The sequence below is a fragment of the Thamnophis elegans genome, chromosome 4 (genome assembly GCF_009769535.1).
Source record: "Thamnophis elegans isolate rThaEle1 chromosome 4, rThaEle1.pri, whole genome shotgun sequence".
In the NCBI taxonomy this organism is placed as follows: Eukaryota; Metazoa; Chordata; class Lepidosauria; order Squamata; family Colubridae; genus Thamnophis; species Thamnophis elegans.
The window spans coordinates 139,076,138-139,092,718 of NC_045544.1; the positions used below are offsets into that span (position 1 = coordinate 139,076,138).

General features: G+C 48.1%; 1 protein-coding gene across 1 annotated transcript in view; it reads right to left on the minus strand.

Annotated features, from left to right (window-relative positions):
* The window catches only part of AKAP10 (A-kinase anchoring protein 10), a 67,986-nt gene that overhangs the window by 20,470 nt on the left and 30,935 nt on the right, over nt 1-16,581 (minus strand). The window contains 7 exon segments of the mRNA XM_032216367.1: nt 1,076-1,199; nt 6,963-7,047; nt 7,926-8,024; nt 12,298-12,589; nt 12,591-12,671; nt 12,673-12,723; nt 12,725-12,846. Coding sequence (XP_032072258.1) covers nt 1,076-1,199; nt 6,963-7,047; nt 7,926-8,024; nt 12,298-12,589; nt 12,591-12,671; nt 12,673-12,723; nt 12,725-12,846 — 854 coding nt within the window.

Sequence of the window (16,581 nt, forward strand, 5' to 3'; positions counted from 1 at the left end):
TTGAACAGTCACTATATGAACTGTTATAAGTCGAGGACTACAATACCCAATTGTCCAATTTGTTAATTTCAAGACCTATGGACTTGAATTCCCAGAATTTGTCCATATCCAATTTGTCAATTTCCAATGTGTCAATTTCAAGACCTATGGACTTCATAGGTCTTCCTATGATATCCAGTGTGTCAATTGCAAAACCTATGGACTTCATAGGTCTTCCAAGATATCCAGTGAGTCAATTTCAAGACCTATGGACTTCATAGGTCTTCCTATGATATCCAATGTGTCAATTTCAAGACCTCCTATGATATCCAGTGTGTCAATTTCAAGACCTATGGACTTTATAGGCCCTCCTATGATATCCAGTGTGTCAATTTCAAAACCTATGGACTTCAACTCCTAGAATTTGTCCATATCCAGTGTATCAATTTCAAGACCTATGGACTTCATAGGTCTTCCTATGATATCCAATGTGTCAATTTCAAGACCTTCTGGACTTCATAGGTCTTCCTATGATATCCAATGTGTCAATTTCAAGACCTATGGACTTCATAGGCCCTCCTATGATATCCAGTGTGTCAATTTCAAAACCTATGGACTTCAACTCCTAGAATTTGTTCATATCCAGTGTATCAATTTCAAGAGTTATGGACTTCCTATGTTATCCACAGTGTGTCAATTTAAAGACCCCCCCATGCTGGCTGGGGGATTCTGGGAGTTGAAGTCCACCAGGCTTAAACGTTGCCAAAGTTAGACACCCCTGGTCTACTATATCTTGGAGAGCGAAGGAACGAAAATACAACATTTTAAGAGCCTGTGTAAAGTTGTGAAGTTTGCCTTCGCAACTTACCCTGAGGTTTTATTGCACACACAAAGGGGGTGTAATTCCTTCCCGTAAAGTAGGGGCGAGCACTGCCTTTATTATGGGGGTGTTAGGAAGACAAATGCCACAAAAACCTGGATTGCCGCAAACGGCGGCACTGAATCAAGCTGCCCAGAGCCCCTTCGCGGGTGAGATGGGTGGCGCGCAAATTGAAAATAAATCAAATCTCCCTAACCCGGCAACACCTTGTCTCACCTCTGAGAAGTAGAAAAGGGCTGATTCGCAGAAGAGGATATCGGCCAGGTAGACTGTCCCACTGGTCAGCACCTCGATCTGGTATTTGCAGAAGTGATGGCTTCGCAGGAATTCGCTAAAGTGCCTGCAAGAGAAGAAAAGTGGGTCATTCCCCATCAGAAGTTAGGAAGCCTGCTCTTCCTTTCCAAAAATTACAGAATGATGGGAGGGACCTTGGAGGTCTTCTAGGCCAGGGGTCACCAACCTCTCAGGGGTCCAAATAGCATCCAAAATTATCTGAGGCAAAGTATTGCTCAAAGTTCCAATTTATGAAGAGAGCCATGTTGGCACATCTGGGGAAACCTGAATCTGAAAACGTCCCGGTTTTCCCCACCCAGTTGAAAGTTCAAGATCCTGCCCCCACACCCACAAGCCCATCCCATGGTCCCATCTCCCACTGCCATGCTGGCAGTTCCACCCATCCAGTTCAGGTCAGGTGCAGAGGTACAAAGGCAAAGGATGACCTTGGCTTTCTAGAAAGAATGTTGTTATGGCTACCTATCATCTAACTCCATACAATCCCCACCTCCCATTTTCCCACCATAGAAAATGCATAGTAGAAGAATAGAAAATGTGGCAGGCCAAAGAGCCAAAAGGAAAGATGGCTGCAGGCCTGACACAACTTTTCGGACCTCAGGGACCACTAAATTCATAATTTTAAATCCCGCAGACCACTAAAATGATCTGCCTAATGACTGGGTGGGTGGGCGTGGCTAGGTGGTCACATGACTGGGTAGGTGTGGCCAACTCGATGTCACTCATGCCGAGAGGCGCCTTGTCAGCCTCTCCTCGCCTGCCCGCCCGGGCTCCTTAGGGCCCCAACAGGAAGCAGTTGCTGGAGCAAAAGCAGCCAGCAGGAAAGAGAGCTGGCAAAATAGCTCAGTTCAAATTCGATCTGGCGGAGAAGGAGGCTCAGCAGAGGCACCTCACTGAGGACTACAAGCATAGGCTTTCCGGTTGCAGGCCGTTATGAGAGGAGAAAATATTCATTGGAAAGTTGCAGGTTAATAGGCCTAGAAGTGAGCTTGCAGGCCTTACTGAACCAAAGTTTTAAAGTACCGTAATTTTCAGAGTATAAGATGCAGCCGTATTTTTCGGAGTATAAGACACAGCCGTATTTTTCGGAGTATAAGACGCAGCAAGATTTTGAAGAGGAAATTTTTTAAAAAAATAGTTTTTGCACTCTGCAAGCCTCCCCAAAATGGCCCATTTCCCGTGCACCCACCCCAAAAAAGGCATGAATAGCCTTTAGGGAGCTTGCAGAGAGTTCCTGGGGGCGGTAAAATTAAGCAAAAAATGGGGCATTTTTTCATTTTTTAAAAAAGGGCATGCATAGCCTTTAGGAAGCTTATAGAGTGCTCCTAGTGGCTAGGGGGTAAAAGTGAGCAAAAAATGGGCCATTTTTTTACTCATTTCTGCCCTCCCCAGCCCACAGGAGCACTCTGGAAGCCTCCTAAAGGCTATGCATGGCCATTTTTGAGAAGGGGGCAGGGTTTCGGGAGGCCAAAAATGCTGTATTCAGTGTATAAGATGCACCCGGATTTTCAGCCTCTTTTTGGAGGGAAAAAGGGTGCATCTTATACTCTGGAAAACCCAGTAATATAATTGCAAAATATACCAGACTAATATATTTAGTGTGCTGACTTGTGTCTGCATTTTCAACAAAGTTTGTACTTGAGATGGATATATTTAGAGCAGGAAAAACGAGATGGTGGGAAATGAGGAACTGAAAGTGTCTGAGAACGTCAAATGTACACGGGGGTTTGCAGAGAATGATGGTCAGTGTGGACCGGTTTTTCGCCCGCAGAGTTGTGGAGGCCGGGTAGGTCGAAAACGGGCCTGGTGGGGGGGGGCAGGCAGAGCGCTGCTGGAGGCCGGGGAGGGTGAAAATGAGGCCCAGGGGCCACACGCATCCCCCACCCCACCTGTTTTGGCTGGTAAAGTGCTCAGGAGGCCTCCATCCCGTCTCCACCCCCAAGGATCCACGGAGGAGTACTACAATGTTGATCTAGCCCTGGAAAAATCCACTTTGACACCCCTGCCCTTATAGCATTCCAGACAAATGGCTGTTCTGTCTCTTTTTGAAAACCTCCCACAACTTCTGGAGAATAGGCATTTCACCGATTGTTTTCACACTCAGGAAATTTGTCCTCAATTCTAGGTTGCTTCTTTCTTTGATTAGTTTAACAGAATTGCAGAATTGGAAGGGACCTTGGGGGTCTTCTAGCCCAACCCTCTGCTTAGGCAGGAGACCCAAATGGTGGTCCGATCTCTTCTTGAAAACCTCCAATGATGGAGAAGGAAGGAAGGAAGGAAGGAATAACAATTGGATACCATTTCAAATAAATGGTTGTCCAATCTCTTCTTGAAAACCTCCAATGATGGAGAAGGAAGGAAGGAAGGAAGGAAGGAAGGAAGGAAAGGAAGGAAGGAAAGGAAAGGAAGAATAACAGTTGGAAGGGATCTTGGAGGTCTTCTAGTCCAACCCACTGTTCAGACAAGAGGCAATAGCAATAGCAATAGCAGTAGACTTATATACCGCTTCATAGGCCTTTCAGGCCTCTCTAAGCGGTTTACAGAGAGTCAGCATATTGCCCCCAACAATCTGGGTCCTCATTTTACCCACCTCGGAAGGATGGAAGGCTGAGTCAACCCTGAGCCGGTGAGATTTGAACCGCTGACCTGCTGATCTAGCAGTAGCCTGCAGTGCTGCATTTAACCACTGCGCCACCTTGGCTCTTGGCTCTGAAATGGTATAGGCCCTATACCATTTCAGATAAATGGTTGTCCAATCTCTTCTTGAAAACCTCCAATGATGGAGAAGGGAAGGGAAGGAAAGGAAAGGAAAGGAAAGGAAAGGAAAAGAAGAAAGGAAGAATAACAGTTGGAAGGGATCTTGGAGGTCTTCTAGTCCAACCCCCTGCTCAGACAAGAGGCCCTATACCATTTCAAATAAATGGTTGTCCAATCTCTTCTTGAAAACCTCCAATGATGGAGAAGGAAGGAAGGAAGGAAGGAAGGAAGGAAGGAAGGAAGGAAGGAAGGGAAGGGAAGGGAAGGGAAGGGAAGGAAGAATAACAGTTGGAAGGGATCTTGGAGGTCTTCTAGTCCAACCCACTGTTCAGACAAGAGGCTCTATACCATTTCAGATAAATGGTTGTCCAATCGCTTCTTGAAAACCTCCAATGATGGAGAAGGAAGGAAAGGAAAGGGAAGAAAGGAAATATTAAGTTGCTTCTCTCCTTCCCCTTCCTTCCTTCCTTCCTTCCTTCCTTCCTTCCTTCCTTCCTTCCTTCCTCCCATCCATCCATCCATCCATCCAATAATAGAATTACATTGGAAGGGACCTTGGAGGACCTAGTCCAATCCCTGGCCAAGGCAGGAGACCTTATACCGCGTTTTCCCAAAAACAAGGCAGGGTCTTATTTTCTTTTGACACCCAAAATAAGCGCTTGGCCTTATTTTCGGGGAGGTCTTATTCTTTTTGAGGTGCAGGAGGCGGTGAGTGTGGTCCCCTCATGGCTGCTGCTGTGTTGCAATATTTTCGGGGAGGGCTTATTTCAGCGCATGAGCTCAGAAGCCCAATTGGGCTTATTATCCAGGGAGGGATTATTTTCAGGGGAAGAGGGCACCATTTCAGACAAACACCTTCTTAAAAACTTCCAGTGTTGAAGCATTCACAACTTTGGGAGGAAAATTGTTCCACCTGTTAACGGTTCCAACTGTCAGGAAACTTCTCAGTTCTAGATAGGATCTCTCCTTATTTCCCCCAAGGTTTTGGGCTGTGATCGAATCCTAATCCACACAGAGCCGTCGCCAGTTGCTCTTCTGGTTTCCAGTGTGCACATGTGCGCCAGCTGCCAGAGCGCAGGGAAACAGCCTGAAAACAGCCAAATATGCCGTTTTTGGGGTCATTTTCCATTTTGGGTCCATTTTCAGGCTGTTTTTGGCCATTTCTCAGGCTGTTTTAGGTGCTCCGGCAGAAAAACCGAAAAACGGCCTGAAAAAGGCCCATAAAATGGCCTGAAAACAGCCTGAAACACAACCTGAAAACAGCCCGAAAAATGGCCTGAAAATGGCCCGGAAAACAGCCTGAAAACTGCCTGGAAAATGGCCTAAAAAAAACAGCCCGAAAAACCTGGAAATGGCCCGAAAAAGGCCCCCAAAACGGTCTGAAAAAGCCCCCAAACGGCCTGAAAACAGCCGGAAAAATGACCTGTAAACAGCCCCCCCCAAAAAAAACAGCCTGAAAACACCCCAAAAACCCACCTGAAAACAGCCCAAAAAATGGCCTGAAAACAGCCTGAAAAACGACCTGAAAACAGCCCGAAAAACGACCTGAAAAAGGCCCACAAACGGCCTGAAAACAGCCCAAAAAACGGCATGCGCACACCAGCCGGCTAGTCTTTGGGTTTCAAGTGCTCCAGTGCACGTTCCGGTTTGGGGAATTGGTGCCGAAATGTTTTGCCATCCCTGCCCTCTCCCATTTCAGACACATGGCTTTCTAATCTCCTCTTTAAAAACTCCAGTTTTGGAGCATTTGCAACTTCTGGAGGCAAGTGGTTCCACTGGCTAATCGTTCTGTTAATGTTAGGTTGGATCTCTCTTTGAGGGCAGAGCGAACCGAAATCAAGACTGGAAAAAATGACCTGGTTGGTATATCAGGCAGGGCATTTAGGAACGTCATTCCAGCAAAACATAGAGAACTTTCTGGCTACAGGTAATCATCAACATACAACCGTCTTGGTTCCTGGCTGTTAGGGCCACGTGGGAAAACTGTGAGCATCGAAGACCAAGATAAGTCCAAAAAATGCTAGAGAATTCCTGGAACTCAAGACAAATCGGTCATCGACGGGCACATAGAGATTAACACCATTTACACGACCGTCAAAGGACAGTCAAAAAAACTCAAAAAGACCTCCTCATCAGCAATCAACACCCAGATGAGCAGAGATTAACACCAAGACTTGCAATAAAACTATACTCCAATCAAGCAATAAAACTATACTCCAATCAAGGAATTAATAACTCAAACAATCAAACAGTAGACAACAGCCTAATCAAGGAACCCTTAAGAAGAAAAGATTCCCACTGCACAGGGCAAGCCCTTCGTATTTAAAATGAGAGCAAACCGCATTCCCTTCTAGCGTTGATGGCGTTACCTAGCTGGGTCATGAAATGTCTGCAAGAAAACTACCAAGCTCAGAGAGCACCAAGGACCCCCACAGTCCTTCTTCTCCCCTCCTCTTCTTTCTCTTCTTCCTCTCACCCCCACCTTTCAGCTTCTTTACTTCACAAACCCCACTCCCTACTAGCACTGATGATGTTACCTAGTTGGGTAACAAAATGTCTGCAAGAAAACTACCGAGATCAGAGAGCACCAAGGATCCCTCAGTCCTTTTCCTCCTCCTCCTCCTCCTCCTCCTCCTCCTCCTCCTCCTCTCAAACCTACTCCCTTCTAGCACTGATGATGTTACCTAGTTGGGTCACGAAACGCCTGCAAGAAAATCACCAATGTCAGAAAGCACCAAGACCCTCACAGTCCTCTTTCTCCTCCATTCCACAACTCCCCTCTCCTCTAGCACTGATGATGTTATCTAGTAGGGTCATGAAAAGTCTGCCAGAAAACTGCCACGCTCAGAGAGCACCAAGGACCCCACAGTCTTCCTCCTTCTCTCCTTGAGTTTCTCCTCAAACTCCTCTCCCTTGATGATGTTACCTAGTTGGGCCATGAAACGTCTGCAAGAAAACCACCAAGCTCAGAGAGCACCAAGAAGCCCTCATGTCAAATCTGGGAAGGGGAGCACACAAGGTTTAATCTGGTTGAAAGAACAGAGAGCTGACTTACTCTTGTTCCATGGCGTTAAACACCACCGACTGTGCCATGATGAAACAATTTGGGTCCACCTGTCCATCTTCTCCGCAGATCTTGGCTGAAAGTTTACCAAAAGAAATTCCCGTTAAGTGTCAAGAGTTTACGGCAAAGGACAAGACAGAAGGTGGCCGGCGGCCTGCAGATTACAGAGCTGTTGTGGCCCACCAGTGGACCTGGCAGCAGATTCGGACAGTGAGGAGGGTTGGGGAGGAACCTGGGCCAGTCCTGGAGTCTGGGGAAGGCTCGGACGAGGGCTCTGCATCGGAGGCAGAAAGGGGGCCAGGGCCGTCTTGACAGTTATCAGCTGCCTTCAGAGTCAGACATCAGTGAGGCAGAAGAACAGCTGGAGCCTGTTCACAGTGTGCGCATGCACAGAGTTGCCAGATGAAGGGAAGAGCTAAAGAACAGGGGTCGACTTGGGAGTAAGGCCACAGGTGGACGGTGAATGGCCCCACCCAGAGGAAATTATAGAGGAGCAAAAGGGGAGTGGAGTTTGCAGGAGACCATTAGTTCAACTTGGGAGGAAGGCTACAGGTGGACGGTGAATGGCCCCTCCCAGAGGAAATAAAAGAGGCGCGAAAGGGGAATGGAGCTTGCAGGAGACACTTAGTTCATTCCTGCATTCTTGCCAAGTATTCCGGCGTCTGAAAGATATCGGCCTGGCTGCTCTCCAAGCTTGAGAAAGGTCGGTAATTGGGAACTATCTCGAAAGACTGTGGGAGAGGAAAGACTTGGCTGGAGAGGAATTCACTGTAAATTAAATAAAAGGGGTTTATCGGGACGAGGACTCGGCTTCGTGCTGCTGGGGAAGCCTCGGTCAGAACAAAAGCAGGGTTTGAAACCGCGGGGTGGGGTGGGGGGTGTCTCCCTTCCAGCCTCATCTCCCCAAAGTTTGTTATCCTGCCGAAAAACGGGTTCGGGAGTGTGACGTCTTACCCACAATGTCATTTCTCATCAGCTCTGTAATGGGTATTGGTTTAGCAGCATCGGGAGATATATATTTGGTAAAAATCATCACTGCATCCCGTTCAATACCTGGGAAGGGGGAAGAGAGAGAAAAAGAGACAGTGGATTGAGAGCAGTCCAGAGTTGGTATTCTGCCGATTCTGGCTAGTTTGCCCGAAACCGGTAGCAGAAACCGCAGATGACCCGCCCACCCGCCGGCGCTGTCTCTATGTCATCCCGTTTAGGCCCTTTTTTTTAAAGCCAAAGCGCATGCGTGGACGGGCGCTCACTTAGCTCAGTGGCTAAGACCCTGAGCTTGTCGATCAGAAAGGTCGGCAGTTCGGCGGTTCGAATCCCTAGCGCCGTGTAACGGAGGGAGCTCCTGTTCCTTGTCCCAGCTTCTGCCAACCTAGCTGTTCGAAAGCACATAAAAAATGCCAGTAGAAAAATAGGAGCCACCTTTGGTGGGAAGGAACAGATTTCCGTGCGCCTTCGGGCGTTGAGTCATGCCGGCCACATGACCACGGAGACGTCTTCGGATAGCGCTTGGCCTTGGGCTTTGAAACGGAGATGAGCACCGCCCCCTAATGTCAGGAACAACTAGCACATACGTGCGAGGGGAACCTTTACCTTTGGGAAGGGAATACCTTACCCCTGGCTCAGTTTTACTACGGAAAGGAGGAGTTCGTCTGAGGTTGCAATGAGTTGGGAAGTGGGGGCGGGGGAAGCGGTTCAGCAGTTTGCAAAAACTTCCGCAGTGAGTAATCGGAGGTTACATTTTGTTTTCGAGAAGGACTGCACAACTCCACAAACTGAGCCAGAGATCTTTGTTGGTGAAAAGCAGATCTCCAGTAATAAGTGACTAATTGTTTTTTGGAACCCGGAGGCCGGGCAGAAATGGGTCTTCCTCCCCACTCGAACAACTACAGGTAGTCCTTGATTTACAACCGTAAACTGAGCCCGCAACTGCGCCCAAAATTGTGGTCCGTAATTGAACACACAAAACCGAGATGATGGTCAAAATAAGTTATCCCACGGCCCGGTCTGTTCATCACTCGCTTACTCCCTTCTAATCCCTTCCTCTCCAATTTCCACACTCCCTGATGGGAACAAAAACTAATAGTCACACATGGGACGATGTGTGCAGGTAATCCTCGACCTACAACAGTTCATTCAGTGGCCGTTGAAAGTTACAACAGCGGTAAAAATCCAGACGTTTGGCAACTGACTCGTACTTATGACGGCTGCAGTGTCCCGGGATCGTGTGATCTCCTTTAGCGAACGTCTGACAAGCAAAGTCAATGGGGAAACCAGATTCACTTAACAAAACCATGTTATTAACAGAATAACTGCAGTGATTAACAAATGTGGCAAGTAAGGTCACAAAAGGGGGGGGGGACAAAACTCACGTAACTGTCTCACTTAGCAACAGAAATTTTGGGCTCCTAAATTGAGGACTTACTGCACATGGTTTCCAAAAAGGAACTACCTTTCCTGCTACAAATCTTCCTTTAAATATAATTTTTTTTTAGCTGAGCTTTGCAAAGTATCCTCACTCCGGAAGGACGCCCGGTTACATTTAACAAATTAACAACAATAAATTGTGAACAATCAACAGGGTGAACCGGATGAAGGGATTAATGATTAGGGATTAACCCTAACCGGACGAAGGGATTAATTAATGAAGAACTATCTCAGTTGTACTCCGCTAATTTGAGATTTAGGATTACATGCACAGCACAAATTTCTCTTGGGAGCCTACATTTCTTCCTGGATTTTGAAGCTTTGTGGGTTTCATATAAACTCAGGTGAGTCTAGCAAGACAGGTTGTAATTGAGCCAGCAAATCATGCTGGCTGGGGAATTCTGGGAGTTGAAGTCCACAGGTTTTGAAATTGACACATTGGAAATTGACACATTGGATACCATAGGAAGACCTATGAAGTCCACAAGGTCTTGAAATTGGCACAATTGACACATTGGAAATGGACAAATTGGATATCATAGGAAGACCTATGAAGTCCAGAAGGTTTTGAAATTGACACATAGGATATCATAGGAAGACCTATGAAGCCCAGAAGGTCTTGAAATTGACACATTGGAAATTGACAAATTGGATATGAACAAATTCTGGGAGTTGAAGTCCATAGGTCTTGAAATTGACAATTTTTATATCATAGGAAGACCTATGAAGTTCTGAAGGTCTTGAAATTGACACATAGGATATCATAGGAAGACCTATGAAGCCCAGAAAGTCTTGAAATTGACACATTGGATATCATAGGAAGACCTATGAAGTCCAGAAGGTCTTGAAATTGACACATAGGATATCATAGGAAGACTTATGAAGTCCAGAAGGTCTTGAAATTGACACATTGGATATCATAGGAAGACTTGTGAAGCCCAGAAGTTCTTGAAATTGACACACTGGGTATCATAGGAAGACCTATGAAGTTCAGAAGTTCTTGAAATTGACACACTGGATATCATAGGAAGACCTATGAAGTCCAGAAGGTCTTGAAATTGACACATAGTATATCATAGGAAGACCTATGAAATCCAGAAGGTCTTGAAATTGACACATAGGATATCATAGGAAGATATTCATCTGAAAGTACCGAAGGTTGACAAATGGCACTTTTAATAATTTTTCCTCCTGAAGAATCGAAACTATGTTTATAGGACCATCTTGTATCCTGAGTTGAGGTGGTCCTTGACTTACAATAGCTCATTTAGTGACCATTTCAAGTTACAACAGCACTGAAAAAAGGGACTTAGAGCCCTTTTTCACGCATAGGACAGTTGCAGCATCCCCATGGTCACAGGTTCAAAATTCAGAGGCTTGGCAACTGACTCACATTCGTGACGGTCACAGTGTCCTGGGTCATGTGATCCTTTTTTGCAATCTATTTGACAAGCGAATGAGAATCAGTCTTCTCAATGGGAAAGCCAGATTCGTTTAACAACCGTCTAAGTCCTTTAATACAGCTGTAGTGATTCCGTTAACAACTGTGGCAACATAGGTTGTAAAACAGCGCCAAGTCAGGCGTGTGCACGAACAGAGCCCGCAATTGTGTGATCAGCATACCAGTTGTGACGGTAAGAGCAACCCACCACTGCACGTGACCATGGGGGTGTAGCAACGGTATGAAAAATGGCCCTGTCACTTTTCTTCATGCCGTTGTAACTTTCTGTTCCCATCTGGGAGTGCCGAAATTGGAGAGGAAGGGATCACAAGAGAGTAAGTGATGAACAGTCTGGGCCATGGGGCAATTTATTTTACCACCGTCATGGCTTTGTGAGGCCACTAAGCGAACTGTTGTAAGTCGAGGACTACCTGGCTACATTGTCCCTTGTCTGACCTATTGGTTTTTGTTCCCATCTGGGAGTGTGGAAATTGGAGAGGAAGGGATCACAAGAGAGTAAGTAAGTGATGAACAGTCTGGGCCGTGGGGCAACTTATTTTACCACTGTCATGGCTTCGTTAGGTCACTAAGTGAACTGTTGTAAGTCGAGGACTACCTAAATACATTGTCCCTTGTCCGACGTATTGGTTTTTGTTCCCATCAGGGAGTGTGGAAATTGGAGAGGAAGGGATCGCAAGAGAGTAAGCAAGTGATGAACAGTCCGGGCCGTGGGACAACTTATTTTACCACAGTCATGGCTTTGTGCGGTCACTAAATGAACCCATTGTAAGTCAAGGACTACCTGTACACATTGTCCCATAACTGGGCGTCTCTTCCGGAGTGAGGATACTTTGCAAAGCTCAGCTACAAAAATTTATAAGCAAAGGAAGATTTGTAGCAGGAAGGGTAGTTCCTTTTTGGAAAACATGTACAGAAAGTCCTCGATTTAGGAGCCCAAAATTTCTGCTGTTAAGTGAGACAGTTACATGAGTTTTGCCCCCCGCCTTTTGTGACCTTACTTGCCACAGTTGTTAATCACTGCAGTGATTCAGTTAGTAACATGGTTTTGTTAAGTGAATCTGGCTTCCCCATTGACTTTGCTTGTCAGACGTTCACTAAAGGAGATCACACGATCCCGGGACACTGCAGCCGTCATAAGTACGAGTCAGTTGCCAAATGTCTGGATTTTACCGCTATTGTAACTTTCAACGGTCACTAAATGAACTGTTGTAAGTCGAGGGCTACCTGTATACATCGTCCCATGTGTGACCTATTTTCTTCCCATCAGGGAGTGTGGAAATTGGAGAGGAAGGGATTAGAAGAGAGTAAGCGAGTGATGAACATTGTCGGCCAAGGGAGAACCTATTTCACTACCGTCAGGGCTTTGTGTGGTCACTAACTGAACTGTTGTTAAGTCGAGGACTACCTGACCTTGGAGGGACTGTGGACCTGGCTTACTTTTCATGAGTTTTCCTGACAAGTCCTTTAGTGCAAAGGAAGGGCTGTTTCGACTGGACGCTGAGATCACAGAAGCATCTTGAGGGTCCCCCGGAAAAGGACAGTCCTCGCCTTCTGACGGAGTCAACCCCAAGCGGGGTTTGTCACTGCCTTGGCCAAGCAGCAAATGGTTCCGAAGAGTCAAAGCTGACCGGTTCAAATGTGCCAAAGAGGGTTCGGCGGGGCACCGGTCGTCCAGTCCTCCGTTGAGCGCTCGGCGAAGGGGTGGAACCCTGGAGGGGTCTTGCTGCTGCCCGCGGGCCAGGGGACACTGGCTCGGCCAGAGAACTGTGCTTCACCGTGTTCAAGCTGTGTGCTCTGATGCGGGTCCAGATGGGCGGAGCGGAAAGTCTCGGCTTCCAGCCAGAATCGGACCAAGTGTTCCATTGCGGTGGAGCTCCATGTACTGGGTGAAGTACGGGAGGGCCACAGAGTCGCGTAGGACTTGACTCAGGGTCTTGGAGAGGCTGGACTTGGTTTCTTGAGCTTGGTAATCCAGGCAGGAGCGTCCTAGAGCAAGCAGAGGAAGAGAAAGTGAGGAGGGGTGTTGTAATATAGTTCCTTGTGTAGGTGTGGGTCACCCATGGCCCAGTTCATACCAGGGCATGCAGAGCCACGCTGAACCACACAGGAGAAAACAAACTCCTAAAACTCCATAACATCCTGATAGTTCATAACATAACATCTGAGATGTGCCTACCAATGACGCCCAGGATTTTGACCATATATAGACAGAACTTCCCTGAGCAGTAGATTAGAAATTGTACTTTTACAGGCTGTTTTTAACCACATGCTATTGCTCCTCCTGCCTTTGTCCTATCTCAATAAAAGGGGCTCTCAGACCCTCAATCTGGGTCGCTCCATCCCGAGAAAGATCGTGTCCTGTCTTTTCTCCACATTGGCCTCATGGACCAACCACGGGAACGTTACAGAGGGGGAATGCTATTGTTCTGACCCACCTTCCCAAACACGACCATCCCTCGAACTCAAAAGATTCCTTTATTAGGAGTGACAACAGCCCCGGCAAATCCGTCCAGCCAGAAGATGAATAGTTGTTTGCCACATCTATTCATCTCCGGATCCTGCTTTCTATTCCCAGAGCTAGGGTGGGGCTTCGCTGGCAGCGGTGGCTCTTCTGTCCCGAGGACCAGCCCATAGATTTCCACTGCTCTCCTCTCCTCTGCCACATCTATTCATCTCTGCCACTTGCCTTTTATCCCCAGAGCTAGGGTGGGGCTTCACTAGTAGCGGTGGCTCTTCTGTCCCGAGGACCGGCCCATAGATTTCCACTGCTCTCCTCTCCTCTCTGCCTTCTGCGCATCTGTGCGTCCGGCACTGGACCCAGCTGTTCCTCCTCTTCCTTATCAGCCAGCTCCAGACCTGGGGGCTGTTGACTCTCCATCTGGGGGATGACGGACAGCCAAGGCTCCGCCTCTGTCAGATCCATTCCTTCTTCCCCCTCTGGAGCTCTCAGGTGGCCTTGATACTGACCCAGACTCCCACGCCTCCTCCTTTGATTCGGCTGCTGGAGGAGCCGGCGGCCATAACAGAGACATTCTCTAGGTTTGGAGAGAGGCACCTTATAAAATATCTCCGTCATGACCCCATCAGTTCAGAGGAGGAGGAGGAATCAAGACCGTCCGACGAGGACAGCGGGTTTTCCCATGGAATGTCTGGGGAGTCTAGAGCAGAGGTGGGTTGCTGCTGGTTCAGCCCGGTTCAGACGAACCGGTAGCGGAATTCAAAGCTGGATCACAGACCCATCAGCGACGCAGGCCTCACATGACCCCAAACCGGTTCTCTCGCCACCATATTGGATTTTAGTCGCTGCACATGTAGAGTGCACTGTAAATTGTTCTAAGGATGCACGCAGAATTACGCGGGGGTTGCAAACATGTAGTAAAACTGACAGCAACCCACCACCCTTGGTCTAGGGGCTGAGGACGATGATCTCCCAGGGCCCTCCAGCATTGGGGGAGGTAGTCGACTGGACAGGCAGCTGCCTGCCCTCAGAGGATCAGCTGTGTTAGGAATATAATCTAACGGCTGTGTTGTCAATATATAAATCATGTAACAATGCTGTACCTTCCTTAAATCATACCGTAAAATGTGATTGGTTGCTGTTTCCTCAATCGGCCAATAGAGGGAGCCAGAATGAATGTTAGCTCTCTGTTCGTTAGATGCTGGGCTGATCTGATCTGAGTGTTTTGGAAGCTGGCTGTTAGAAAGTGCCGTGAGCTATTGTAAGTTTTGCAACTGCTAGAAAAACTTTGAATTCTGAACTAATTATATTATACTGGACTATGTCCCGCCCCCTGGAGACCCTCTGGAGGTTGGAAACAGCCTGTTTCCCAGGTAGGTCCATTTTTCGCCCTCCCCAGGCTTCAGGGAGTTTTCTGGAGCTGACATGGGGCAACGCCTTGCACGCGCTGAGATATGGCTCTGTGTGCCATCTGTGGCACACATCCATAGGTTTGCCATCACGGCTCTAGAGGAAGGATTGAGAGCATCCTGTCGTATAGCATTACAGTCTGGTTAGGAAGCCTTATGGCTTCGGACAGGAAGGCAGTGCAGAGAGTGGTGAGGACAGTGGAAAAGATTATTGGCAGTTCACTCCCTTCTATCTAGGGTGTGGCACATAAGCGATGCTTGAGCAAAATCTGCAGGATTGCCTGGGATGCTACGCAACCTGTTTTCCTTGTTACCTTTTGGAAGGCGCTTCCTTCAATCTTGTGAATTCTCAAGCTTCCTCTTTCCGCTATGTACTCAAGATGGCCAGCTATTAATATTTATAAGTTTAGGTTTTAAGTCAAGGGTGTCAAACTCAAGGCCCGGGGCCCAGATTCAGTCTGCGGGGTGCTTAGATCGGGGCCATCCTGGAGACAGCGAAGGACCGGCTTGTGGTGCTTCTGCCAGCAAAAATGAAGCTCAGGAGGGACGCATGCCCCAAACTCCGTTTTTGCTGGCAGAGGGTTGCAGGAGGCTGTTGCAGCTGGAAACTGAGCTCAGGAGGGCCACCCCTCCCCCAAGCTCTGTATCTCTGGCAGAGGGTTGCAGGAGGCCATCACAGCCAGAAACGGAGTTCGGGAGGGCCACCATGTCCCCCCACAAGCTCAGTTTTCACTGGCAGGGGATTACAGGAGGGTGTTGTAGCTGAAACAGAGCTCGGGAGGGCCACCATGTCCCCCCCAAGCTCCGTTCTCTCTGGCAGAGGATTGCAGGAAGCTGTAGCAGCTGGAAATGGAGCTTGGGAGGGCCACCACGTCCTCCCCAAGTTCCGTTATCTCCGGCAGAGGGTTGCAGGAGGCCGTCACAGCCAGAAACTGAGCTTGGGAGGGCTAACATGTCCCCCCACAAGCTCAGTTTTCACTGGCAGGGGATTGCAGGAGGCTGTTGTAGCTGGAAACAGAGCTCAGGAGAGCCACCACCTCCCCCCCCCCCCCCCAAGCTCCATTATCTTCGGCAGAGGGTTGCTGGAGGCTGTCACAGCCAGAAACGGGGAGTTCAGGAGGGCCACCACATCCCCCCACAAGCTCAGTTTTCACTGGCAGGGGATTCAGGAGGCTGTTGCAGCTGGAAATGGGCTCAGGAGAGCCACCACATCCCCCCCACCAAACTCCATTATCTCCATCAGAGGGTTGCAGGAGGCCGTCACAGCCAGAAACGGCGCTCGGGAGAGCCACCACGTCCCCTCCAAGCTCTCTGGCAGAGGATTGCATGAGGCTGTCGCAGCTGGAAACGGAGCTCGGGAGCCTGTTTGCACTGGCAGAGCACTCAGGCACCAAAGGGATCCCCAACACATGTGACGGGGAGCTGGCCACACCCATCTTGGCCACGCCTCCCCAAGGTCAAACACAACCTTGACGCGGCCCTCAATGAAATCGAGTCTGACGCCCCCGTTTTAAGTATATTATGGATATATGTGTATAGCATACCTGTGCATTATGTATGTGTACCCTTTTGAGAGCAGACAACTTCATTTTTAATGTATGCCAGTATGTCCACAGGGGGGAAAAAAGGACAATAAAGCAAGGGTGAAATGCCACCAGTCCGGGCCGGTTCACTGGAACCGGTAGTAAAAAAATACTAAAAAAAGTTAAAAAGAAAAAGTTCCGATGATTGCACATCGCACAGCCAAAAATGTGACGGGATAGGGTGGGGGTTCCCTAGCAGAGAAGCTTGCTAGGCCAAAAATGGTGTGTGTGTGTGTGTGTGTGTGTGTGTGTGTGTCCATTTTTGCTGCCA